The sequence below is a fragment of the Pseudorca crassidens genome, chromosome 18 (assembly GCF_039906515.1).
Source record: "Pseudorca crassidens isolate mPseCra1 chromosome 18, mPseCra1.hap1, whole genome shotgun sequence".
Lineage (NCBI taxonomy): Eukaryota > Metazoa > Chordata > Mammalia > Artiodactyla > Delphinidae > Pseudorca > Pseudorca crassidens.
The window spans coordinates 71,841,365-71,854,380 of record NC_090313.1 but is presented as its reverse complement, the minus strand read 5'-3'; the positions used below and the strand labels follow the sequence as shown (position 1 = coordinate 71,854,380).

At 41.5% G+C, this 13,016-nt stretch overlaps 1 protein-coding gene across 6 annotated transcripts in view; it reads left to right on the top strand.

The window, feature by feature from the left end:
* The window catches only part of FRY (FRY microtubule binding protein), a 327,504-nt gene that overhangs the window by 118,265 nt on the left and 196,223 nt on the right, over positions 1 to 13,016 (top strand). For all 6 annotated transcript variants that reach the window (XM_067713507.1, XM_067713509.1, XM_067713511.1 and 3 more), the window contains exon 2: positions 2,709 to 2,908. In XM_067713507.1, the coding sequence (XP_067569608.1) occupies positions 2,709 to 2,908 (200 nt within the window). The remainder of the gene's footprint in view (positions 1 to 2,708; positions 2,909 to 13,016) is intronic.

Genomic DNA, 13,016 nt, shown 5'->3' with positions numbered 1-13,016 from the left:
GCTTCCACCAGGTTCTTGCACTTAGGGTGGGAGGTAGGGCAGAGGAATGGACTTCATTTGCATCACCTGATTTTGAATATGCCCTTTAGAATCAATAGTACCTTTCAGTAAGCTGCAAGGAGTGCCGTTTACTAATGACTCTTCACTGCAAATGTTTCACCCTGTTCCTTTCAAACTGTGACCACTGATTCTTCTCATAGTCTTCCCTCCTTACAAATCACGTCAAGACATACAGAAATAAAGTTAGATGTCATTTATTTATTTAAAGAGATTTATTATTACCTGTGCGAAGAACTCTGTATTAGATCTGGGAGGCTACAGTCTTGTGCGGGGACACAGAAAAGTATGTGGTTCAGTTACAGAGCCAACCCTCAGCAACACTGCGTGACTAATTGATAATGACTTCACTTGTCAGCCATCTCTGGAGCCTTCCTTAGGTCATGCAGGATGTACAAGGCCAAAGCGCGAGAGTTAAACGTTTAAACCTTGTCAAACAGACTGACCAGTGAGGATGGGCCTGGTGGAGTAGGTTTCATGGAGATGAGAGTAAGAGTGGTTCTGAAAGGCCAGGAGGATTAGATGAGCAGAGAAGAGTGGAAAGCAGCAGCAGAGGGCCAGCAGGAAGGCGCAGGTGAGAACGGTGCACACCTGGGCCAGCGGGGCCATCAGCACGACTTGGGTGCGTTCAGTACCAGGCCATGTGTTTGAAGCAGGATGAGGAGAATTGAGAGCCGTTGAACATTTTGAGCAGAGATGTGTTCGAATTAAGCTGAAGGAAGACTCGTTTGGTATGTGAAATGAGTGGAATTAAGCCAGCAGTGGGGCTGCTGTAATAATCTAGCCGTAGGCTTCCAAAGGCCTAGACTAGGATGGAGCTAGTGAGAATGGAGAAATGAGAAAATGGAATCGTATACAACCGATTTTATTTTATTTTTATAACTTGAGAGGCCATATTCTTAAAGTTTAGTGGTAGTTGAGATATGGGAAGACCCTCCAGATGTAAGGGAGTCCCCAACTGCATGGCAGGTTAAATGAAGTAGAGAGGAGGGGATGTTAGGGAAGAGTAAGAAAGATGACAGAGAATCTACATGGCGTGAGAACACGCTGGTAATTCCATAAAATTAATACAATTAGTAAAATTTTTGCCTGGCTTCCTCAGAATTTAGCTTGAGATAGAAAGAAGTTTAAGAGAAGGCTTGAATTTATTTGTAGTTTTGAGAAAAGTGTGTTCAGCTTTCATGGAGAACTTTTCCCCTCCTTTATTATCGATGACATACCCCCATTCTCTTGACAGCCGAACCAATGTCCAAACTGGACAGTGGAGGGCAGGGCCTGGACCCAGCCAGTGGAGGAGAGGGTAGTGGCCGGACTGTAGAGTGTAGATGGGCTTGCTAGCCCGGCTGGATAGAAAGCAGGGAAAGCAGTGGAGAGGAATAGACTCAAACTGTAGGGTGCCCTCAGTGCCCATGGGGGATTGCTTCCAGGAGCCCTACAGATTCCAAAATCCATGGGTGCTCAAGTCCCTTATATAAAATGGTGTAGTATTTACATATAACCCATGCCCATCCTCCCGTATATTTTAGTTCATCTCTAGATTACTTATAATACCTAATACAATGTAAATGCTATGTAAGTAGTTGTAAGTACAGTCAATGTAAATACTGTGTAAATAGTCGCCAGCCCGTGGCAAATTCAAGTCTTGCCTTTTGTTTTTCTTCACTCCTCTCCTTAATCTCTGTATCCAGTCACCCAAACTATCTAGTTTTCCTTCTCAAAGTCTACTTTATCATCGTCCTCTCCTCAGCATACCTAATGCCTGTCACCTAAGCTCACCTACTCTCATATTTCTTTCATTGAATATTGTTAACTGACCATCTTACAGGTACTTAGGTGGAAGGGGCTAGTCCTTGTTAGAATTCAACATGTCAAAGGGTAGTCAAAAGTAGGGAGACATGAAATTTTCATTTATGAATAAAACAATCTTTTTCTGTAACTGTCAAAGCAGTGGTCCGTCTGCTGCATCCTGAAAGGAGGCCACTGACTGGAGATTCTGCTAATGGCCTCTGTTCAGGATCTAATCCAAGTAGGGAATCTGCACATTTTATAAAGGATGGGGAGGGGCATCCCGACTTGAACCGAAGGATGGTGAGAGGGAAACGAACCCGCACCTTGGGTGGCATAGATGGCACTGCGTGAGCCTTTTATCCTTCAAGAGGGGCATCCCTTTCAGGAGCAAGAGCCAGCTGGGCTTCTGAAAATTGTTCTTGGAAACTTCTGGAAGGGACGACCCCAGAGTCTTTTCCATTATTAGAATGAATCTAGAAGACAGAATGCTCCTGGTTATCAGGCAAACCAGGACAAGGAATCACTTGTTTTCCCCTGTGCATTTTCATAGTCCGTTTCCCTGGAACGTAAAAAAGAAGCTAAAAACATCCTAAATGTTTTAGGATTTCTCAGCTGTATTATGTCTTTGCAACACAATTTACCTAAAACAATGTGGTAACCAGAAGTATTTCAAGATATATACGGCATAACACACACTTATATAATCAAAATAGTTAAATCCTAACACCATAAGGCCAGGTTATGATGTTGAGTACAGCATTCTTCATGTGATTCATATCCTTATATTTATGGTTCAACATAGCCAATCTGAATATTGATGATGTTATTTTCAGCCAGTAAGAATATCCATTCTGTGTTTTCAGCTTCTCCAGTTGGCAACGGTTATATCAAGCCTCCAGTTCCACCCGTATCTGGCACACAAAAGGAGAAAGGGCCACCGACCATGTTACCCATCAGTGTGGACCCAGACAGCAAACCTGGAGAATATGTCCTCAAGAGTTTATTTGTCAACTTCACCACTCAGGCTGAGCGCAAGATTCGAATCATTATGGCAGAACCCCTGGTGAGTATGCACAGGAGACTTGCATCTTTTTAAATTCATCTTGACACTGAAGATAGATTTTACAGCTCTAAGAAAGGATGGATGGCTTTTACCCTAGTTTCCAAATGTTTGATACCAGAGGTAATTTTTAAAAGATAATAGTTCAGTTTGCTGATTGAAGAAAAAAATTGTGGACGCAGGACTTCAAAACAGTCCTTAGCCAGTACAGTTCAGCAGCGCGCTTCACCCCTGCATTTAGGACAAATAAGCATAATTTCACGTTAAGCCTAATTTAACGTTATTCATCATAGAAAAATCGTGTTCCTAGCCTCTGCTGTGTCATATACTTTCGTCAAAATCTTTTGTCCTATTTTTAAAGTAAAAGAAAAAAAAAACCGTCATTCTTCAAGGGCTGGCCTGAGCTCCCAGTCTGAGAACATATGGTCTCAGTGACATCTTATCCGAGGAAATTTTTTGGTGAGTCATTCAGAAATACCACTCTGTTATCTGAAAATTGGAAGACCGGAAATTCTTGACTCAGTTACCTTTAGGTCCATTCTTAGATAGATAATGCCCTTCAACGTCAGTAGTCAGTATCTTTCTTTGCAAATGATTCTGCTGCAAAATAATGCTTGTGGCTTCCGTCTTACGTTCATTACTTCAACAAGGGCTCTAAGGACAGTGTGCTAAATCTCCAAAGGACGGTCAGAAAGGAAGAAAGTCCAAGTGGAAGATTCAGATTACTTGTTTTCTGACCTTGGTAGGCCACACACAATAAGAGAAAGGGAAGGAATTCAGAGTGACGCAGCTCTTTGTATGAAGCTTGGCCTTGTACCTCCTGTGAGGAGACTGGGACAGGAGAAGAGGTCTAGGGTTGGCTTTAAGGCAGGGGTCCCCAACCCTCGGGCTGCTGAGCTGTCTGGTTAGGAACCGGGCCGCACAGCAGGGGGTGAGCAGCGGGTGAGCCAGTGAAGCTTCCTCTGCGGCTCGCTCCCCACTGCTCGCATTACCGCCTGAACCATCCCCTGCCCCCCATTTCTGTGGAAAAACTGGTTTCTACGAAACCAGTCCCTGGTGCCAGAAAGGTTGGGGACTGCTTTAAGGCATCATAGCTTAAAATAATTGAACATAATAGTGAGCCCACCGCCCAAGTCTCAAAAAAATACATAACGGGTGATATTCAACATCATCTGTTAAAAATAACCTTTATAAGAATCACAATTTAAGGTTTGGGAATCAAAATTCAAGAATATTTAAGTGTATGGTTGCCCGAAAGTTACAAACTTTGCATTTTAACGTTTTTATTAGATCAGTGAATACTAACTTCCTATGAAGGAAAATGTTTTCTTGGTTTTACAGTTTCAATCATTTATAATAAATGAAACCTTAGTACTGTACCTTTTCCCCATTCACCCGTGTTTTTGTGTTTTTAGTACTCTTGCTACTAATAATAGCTAATATTTCTGGGGCACTTACTATGTGCCAAGCACTGTGCTTAACTTATGTCCTTTAATCTTCATGATGACCTTAGGTAGGTAGTATTTATATCCCTGTTTATAGATGGGAAAAGCTGGCACAGAGAGGGGAAAGTAATTGCCCAAGATCACACAGCATTGATTTGATTTCAAGCTCGTTCTCTTCAGAGCCCACCTCGGAACCATTCTACACTCTACTGCCAGTCATTTTCATGGAAAGATACCTTCTTTCACTTTTTTAAACAAGCCAATACAGGGATCCTCATAACTTGAGCCCAAAACTCACGTGCCCAAATTGCCATTGCGCCAAACAGTCCCGATCCCTGGGACCCTCTGAGCTCCTTGAGAGGTGCTGAGGCAGCCCAGGCCCCCTCCCCCTGCCAGTGCGGGTCGGGAGCCACCTGGGTTCCAGAGATCACAGGGGGAGTTAAGGAGGAGAGAGTTGGGAAGGCACAAAAAAGAATCGTTTCACTCCTTGACAGTGGAACAGTGCCAAAGTAGCAGGCCAGGGCTCTCTGAAATTGTGTATTATGGTGGATTTTCCCAAGAAACTGGGAAGTTGTACAGTAGTTGAAAGAGGTGCTTAAAAGGCTAGATCCTGAGCCATCCCTGTTTCCAAAATAATCGTTTAGATACTGTTACTTAAGAATTTATGAAGTAAAATAGTTTAGGTTTAACTTTTTCATCTTGAGTTTACTCAGTTTGGCACGTGTTTGCATGACATTTTTCTTCCTGGAGTAAACATCATGTCTGAAAAAGTAACATGTACCACAGCTTTCTTTTAATTAGAGGTAGCCATTTGTGTTCCTTTCTATGAGACAAAGGTCCCCAAACAAGAAAAATGGAAAAGAAAAAGTGCAAGTCCTCTTCATCAGCAAATTTTCATTGTGTGCCCAGGGTGAGAGAGTTTATTAGATGCTGATGGCCAAGTAGATGGACATTGTGTTTTTAGCTGAAGAAATGTATTCAATCAATTTTCAGTATCGTTGCTTTTTATAAAAAGAGACTATTTACTCCCCTTGTATTTTTTGGCAGAGATGTAAGCTTCTGTGCCATTTCCATTTCTTGTCTGCTGAAAAGCGCTTAGTCATTTTTGCCCTTGTATTTGCTTACTTATGGGGCAATAAATGAGTAGATTCTGTGGCTTGTTACCTGATTCTAATGTAAGTGTGCATTTGGCATTTGTTCTGTAGCCATAGCGAGAAGAGGTGTTATTTTTGATGCATGTGTAGTACATTTAAAGGGAACTCCAAATACATGTGCCCTACTATTTCTTTTGCTGAGGTTGGCTTTATTTAGAAAGATGTTGAATCTTTTAAAAACCTGGATTTATGTGGGCTTGTATCATATCACAAAGTTGTATTCTGTTATCTCTAATATAATTAAAACCTGTATGGAATAGCAAAGATAATTTTTAAAAATTTTGTAGTATAGATTTGTTATCTATGGGGCTACTCAGGAATCTGTATTTTTCAGTTTTATTTAAAAAATCCACATCAGTTAGACTGTGTGGGATCAATTATATACAATATTAAATTACAGTTGTATTTACGAATTACCAGTATCCAAATAGGTAACTTAAATGGGGAAGAAAGGACAGGAACAAAAATGTTCTACCAAAATAAAATATTAGATATTTTTCTTGTTAAACATCTTTCACTGGTTCAGCAGTATTGTTCTTTGTATCCAAAAGATGCTCAGATCATATTCATAATATTTATGGATAAGTCAATAATTTTATTCTATTTTTGTTGCTTCATGGGGTCATTTGATAGCATTTGCTCTTGGCTGGTACCATTATTTCACCTTTCCCAAGCGAAGTGTTTTAAACAAGGTAAATTGGGTCATCTGTATCTTTTTTATATTTTTATTTCGAAACAGAAAAAGTACAGAAAACAATGTAACAGATGCTTTCCCTCTTGCCTCCTACTCCTTTCTTCTGGTTTAAATTTTCTTTTTCCCAAAGTATATCTTTTTGTAGTTCTTGAAGTAACAGTCAGTGGGTGGGAAATCACTCAGTCTTGTTTATCTTGGATGCCCATATTTCCCCCTCAATTATCAGTGATAGTTCAGCTAGGAATAGAATTCTAGTTTGACATTTATTCTCCTTCTAGACTTTTGACAGTATATTTCACCATGTTGCCTCAAGCATTGCTGTTGAAGAGTCCGGTTGATTTGCTATTTGTTTGTGGATTATTTACTTTTTTCTCTGTTTGCTTTTATGGTTTTTTGCGTTGTGTATAGTGTTCTGCAGTTTCACTACATTGTGTACTTAGATGTGGATTTATTTATTTTTTATATATATATATTTTTTAAATTTTATTTTTGGCTGCACACAGGCTTTTCTCTAGTTGAGGCGAGCGGGGGCTACCCTTCGTTGCAATGAGCGGTCTTCTCATTGCAGTGGTTTCTCTTGTTGCAGAGCACAGGCTCTAGGCGCACAGGCTCAGTCATTGTGGCACACGGGCTTAGTTGCTCCGTGGCATGTGAGATCTTCCCGGACCAGGGCTCGAACCCGTGTCCCCTGCATTGGCAGGCGGATTCTTAACCACTGCACCACCAGGGAAGACCCTGGATTTATTTTTATTTTCTTGTTTGAGACGCACGTTTCTTGAATTGAGGGTTCATATCTTTCATCAGTTCTGGAGAATTCTTAGCCATTAATTACTTGAATATTGCCATTTCTCCACTTTTCGTCTTCTCTTTTTCTGGCATACATATTAGATGTACATTGGACCTTCTCATGATATATTACATATCTTTTTACCCTTTAATTATTTCTACCTCTCTGTCTCTGGCTACTGCATTCTGAGTAATTTTCTCAGGTCTATCTTCAATTTATTAATCTTATCTTGGGCTATGTCTAATCTGTTGTTTAATGTGCCCAGTGAGAATTATAATTTTGGTGATAGAATTTTTTATTTCTAGAAGTACTGTTTTAAACTCTATTTAGGTGGGTTTGATTTTTTTAGGTTTTTTTAGGGGTTTTTTCCTAACGTTCAGCATTTCTTTTTTCTGTCTTTGATCACCTTAAACATACATTTCTGTGTGTGTCCTTTTTTAGGTTAGCCCCAGAGTCTTCACCATCTGGGCCAAATATTACGTTAATTTCTTGGTTTGCAAGTTTCTGCACCCAGAAGGTGATATAAATGTAAGCTCCAAACTCTTGTGAGACTTGAGACTGTGGTTTCAAATTCTTGGGGAGGATTTTGTTGTTGTTGTTTTTACCTAGAACCCAGGCAGGGGTCATTGGAATATCTTTTCATCTTCCTGTGCCAGTGCATAGATTTGTCCCTAGTCCACTGTTTCATTGTTTAGGACCAGGGTTTATATAGGTGTCTTATTTCCAGTGTCCCACCTCTCAAGGCTCACAGCTTTGTTGCGTGTCCCCAAGTGGAAAACAACAAAAAGCCTCCAGCATAACGAGACCAGTAGTCCTCTCCCTGTGTAGCCACTACATCACCTCATATCTTTCTGCCTTTCATTTCCCTTTTCCTTTCTTGCGAACTCATTTCTGCCTTTAAAAAAAAAATCTTATACTCCATTCAACATTTCCAAGTGTCTGTAGCATGTGAGTTTTTGCATTATGTTTGTCCATTATCCGGCCAAAGCCCTCTGCACAATTCTTGGTTTGCCTTTCATGCAGATAAGGGCAGGTGGGTCTTTGCACTGTGAGGTTCCTGTGCAAGCAGACGTTCCCATGGCGAGGTGGGGTGTCCCCAAGATGAATAAAAGGGAGAGTGAGGGGATCGTCACCAAGTCTTCCTCTTCTGATCCTGCCTGATGAGTTTCCCCTAAATACAACCTGTCTCTTTCATTCTCTTATTCAGATCCTTCATATCACACCCTTCTGCTCCTTGATTTAACTCCAGCCTACCTTTCTTCCTCCATGGATCTTTATGTTTCAATTCTGTGCTTGCCAGCCAACGTGTGTACAGCACACTGTCCCCTCTTCCTGGAATGCCCCTCATCTCTCCATCCTGCCTATCTTTCAAGGCCCAACTCAAACACCTTTGAAAGGTTTACTTGATTTCTTCCCTGCTGACGCCACACAATTAGGCAGTTGTGGATATACACACTTGTAAATCTCTATTTTATCTGAACCGCCATATCATTATCTCAAGCAAACTGCCTTCATTAAGTAAGAGTATTAGAGTAGACTAGAATAGAAAATATCAGAGAACATTATAGATTTTAAGGGTAGATGTTGTTTTACGGAACTTTCAGTTGTGTGTATATATATCAGACCTTGGTATAAAATGTATATTTTTATGGTATAAAATTTATATTTTAGGAGTGGAGGATACAGACTTTTTGTAAGTTAAAGAAGCACGTTACTAGTCTTTAAGTTCCTACAGGCATTAACTGTGTCTTATCTACACACACACACACACACACACACACACACACACACACGTCCCTGTGTCTAGAAAATCTCCTTTATATACAGTAGACAGTGTTTTTTGAGTATATGAATGAATGAATAGATAGATGAATGAATGGATGAAAAAAATATTAATAGGGACTTCCCTGGTGGCGCAGTGGTTAAGAATCCGCCTGCTAATGCAGGCGACACGGGTTCAAGCCCCGGTCCAGGAAGATCCCACATGCCGCAGAGCAACTAAGCCCGTGAGCCACAACTACTGAGCTCACGTGCCGCAACTACTGAAGCCTGCATGCCTAGATCCTGTGCTCCAGAACAAGAGAAGCCACCACAATGAGAAGGCTGTGCATTGCAACAAAGAGTAGCCCCTGCTCGCCGCAACTAGAGAAAGCCTGCACGCAGCAACGAAGACCCAGCGCAGCCAAAAAAAAAAAAAAAAAAAACTATAAAAAAATATTAATATAGTAGCTCAAAAGGAATGTAGGATCCTGTGTGTTTCTGAGGTTCATCTTGCCAACCTCTAAACAGATAATAATGGATCTTGTTCTGTCCTTTGTACCCCTCGGCAGATGAATGCCCTACAATCTGCAGAGTACAAGGGACGTTAATTCTCAGCCTTCTGCCTTGGGGCATCTAAGGATACCTCATTATTCATGGATACGGTCACCTGCTCCCACTTCACCGGAGCAGTGTGTGAAGAAGAGAGTCAGGCTGACTCTTAGCGGTCGGACTCAGCCTCAGAATATACGCTCTCATTATCTCTGAGTCTGTCCGGTTATATAGCATCTGTCACTGGAGTCACAGGCAATACCTTCTCAATAAACTCTCTCTCAAAAAACAAGGCTCTCCAGCTTTTCGAAATTCAAGAGCTCGCATAATCTTGACTTTGCAGATTTAATGGAAAAGAAGGGATAAAACAACTTTTCATTCAGCTTGATCTGGATCTGAATCCTGATGCTGCCTCTTTAGTGTTGTGAGGCCTTGGGCCAGCTAGTCAGTCTCCCTTGTTTCTCATTTGCAAGAGCCTAGCTCATGGGGTGGGTGAGAGAATTCGAGGTAATGTGTGGAGCTGTGACGCAATTCTTAGCACGTTCTAGGTACTCAGTTTTCACCGCCATCATCGTCCTCATTGTCATCGAGGAATTGGTATCAATAACCTCATCCTCTGGTATGTTTCTCTGGTGGCCAGCCTGGGGCTTCCTCTCTTTGTGTTCATCCAGAAGGAGTGGAAGCTTGAACAGGGTGGTTGGATGCCCGCTGTTGCCATGCCCTGTTATTGTCAGATGGTTGTTCTGATCTCTGCCTTGGCAATGAGAAAGGTATAGCCAAAGCTGGTTTAAGCAGACCTGGTCTGGATCCTTTAGGGATTTATGCTCTGGGAGGTGACAGAGGCAAACAAAAGTCTACAAGAGAAGGCAGCAGCCCCACTGGCTCACTGTTGTCTCCCGCAAAATACTTACGCGGGTATAAGTTGTGAGGACCTAGGAAATGAAACCAGGGATTTGAAGCGAGTCCACATAGAATGGTTTTCCAAGGCTTTCCAAGAGGAAATTTCACAGGCCCTTGAGGATCGGGGTCTCGGAGACAAGTAGGAACATTGTCGTGCCAGGTTGTGCTGGGAAGTCAATGGCCCCAAATGTGAAAAGCTGGATTATTCAACTAAGTAAAGCAACTTCAGAAAATTTCATAACTTTCTTTTTTCTCATTCATATGTTTAAATTTATTGAAAACGTCAGAGGGAGAAATATCTAATTTTCTTAAAGTTAGTCGTCAAATCAAACTGATTTTTCCTTTTTTCCTGTTTTATTGAGCTATAACTGACGTGTAACATTGTATTAGTTTCAGGTATACAACATAATGATTTGATGTTTTGTGAAATGATCACCGCAATAAGTTTAATTAACATCCATCACCTCACATGGTTACAAATTTTTTTTTTTTTTTTTTTTTTGGTGGTACGCGGGCCTCTCACTGCTGTGGCCTCTCCCGTTGCGGAGCACAGGCTCCGGACGCGCAGGCTCAGCGGCCATGGCTCACGGGCCCAGCCGCTCCGCGGCATGTGGGATCTTCCCGGACCGGGGCACGAACCCGTGTCCTTTGCATCGGCAGGCGGATTCTCAACCACTGCGCCACCAGGGAAGCCCAAATTTTTTTTCTTGTGATGAGAACTTTTAAGATCTACTATCTTAGCAACTTTCAAATATACAACATGGTATTATTAGTTGTTGTCACCATGCTATAAGTTCATTCTCAGAACTTATGTTTGTAATAACTGGAAGTGTGTACCTTCAAGAATTTTCAACCACACTACTCAGGCTGCCTGTTTTGTCCACCCTCCTTCCTATAATTTGACCGATACACAAAATCTTGGTTTTTCATCACAGCCCTGCTACTAGCCTCTCCTTCCAGCAAAGTCACTTAAATGTGATCCATCATTGTTTTTTCTTCTATGAAATGTTCACAGTCAAGCCCAATTTTAGCTCTAATGTGTATAACAAATGAAATATAAGCATTAACTCTCCACATCTCTGAGTGAATAAGTCATATCCCACTGAATCCACCTTGGTTAAAGCTTCTATTGTCCTTGCGAGGAGCTGCAGTGAAGCTAAACTGGGTACTGGACCAGGGGTTTCATCTGGATCTACAGCCTAACAGCATAAAATGTCAACAGGAAGAAGAAGAAATTCTAACTCACCTAAGACTTAGAAAGCAAGTAATGTATTCTCTACTTTAATTGAAACGTGGAGAAAGGAAAAGATCTGCATAACCTCAAGAGAACACACAACTTTCATCTTGTCCTTTAGCAGAGCCTATGACTGAGCAGGAGAGCAGAGCTTGCCTTCCTGTAATGTTCCCGCATTTAAAAAAATATCTCGGATGAAAGGTGATGTGACAGTGGGAAGATTTCATTATTGGGATTGCTTGAGCTTTGATAGCCCCTGCTCACAAAATAGCTAATGGATGAGATGCAGGCAGGAGCTTTCAGATGTTATCCCTGTGTTGAGCTTGGAGCATAGGTGAGGGAGGGGTGACAGATACTCACTCATAGAGATGCTAACTGGGGGATGCTGGGATGGAGCCTTAACAATCATATAACATGATCTAGCTGGTTTGCTAACATAAGAGACACAAGTCAGGGAATTTCTGTTTTAATATAAGACTAAAAATGAACTAGAAGTAACACAAAATAGTTTCTTGGTGTGCACGAGTTTAAAGAATCCAGGATGCCAATGTCTGTTGCACCCACACCACCAACCTGTAGGGAATGTGTCATGCCTTGAGACCAAGCCTGTAGGGACAGTGGTCACGGCCAGCTGGCACAAACATGGAAAGGCTGAGCAATTAGCTAATTACCGCAAGCTAATGTGGTTCTAGGTTCACGAAGTACTACTGCCTGTTGACGAACACTTGTTTCTTGGCCCTGCGTCTCAGGCTTTCAGCTCCTCCCCCACCTGAAGTCGCAGGGCTGGCATCAGGACAGCTCTCCAGTTAACCCCAAACTTAAGCTGGACATTGAGCTATAATAGACACAGGTGATCCACCACCAACAAAATAAGTACGGTGAGTGGTTCTAGTTGTTTTAATGAATCTGACTGTGGCTCTCTAAGTAAGCAAAGCCTTTAGTAAGTGAAATACACACTCACTCCAGCCTCCTCTTAGGATTTTAGACCGGATCTGATGAGAGGTAAGAGACTATGGTTGGGATACAGTCTACTTGTAGTTATAAAAGAGCTTTTTTTTTTTTTTTTTTGCCTCTGGCCCATATACAGATTGAACTTTCTGCTGTAGTCTTTTGTTTCATCTCTGCAGGTACCTGAATAGTCTGCTGATGTCTGGATACCAGAAACTATCAGATTCTTTAATCAGGAACTTTTTTAATATTTAAGGAATTTGTGAATTAGGGAATCCTGCTGCACTAATTGAAAGGCAGAATTACTACCTCTAATTAAATTTGAATCTTTATATGGTGAATTTCATGAAAACTGTTGTAATTAGTCATGCTTATCATAGCCTGATAGCCATTCACTAACCTCAGTGTTGATATTTCAAGATAGTATTTCATCATACTCAGATTTGCACATTGGTGGGTTTTTTGCACTGTTGTGTATGCAAGTCTTCCTATACCACCCAGCTGTTACACGTCTGTCACCTAAGGATGTGTAAATAGCAGAGACAGCAGCTTTCGTATCTCTCTGCACTGTGGATTCAAGTCAGCTTCCCAAAAGGACAACCAGCTAGCGTTTTTAGCCAAACTTCTCTTTAAATAGAG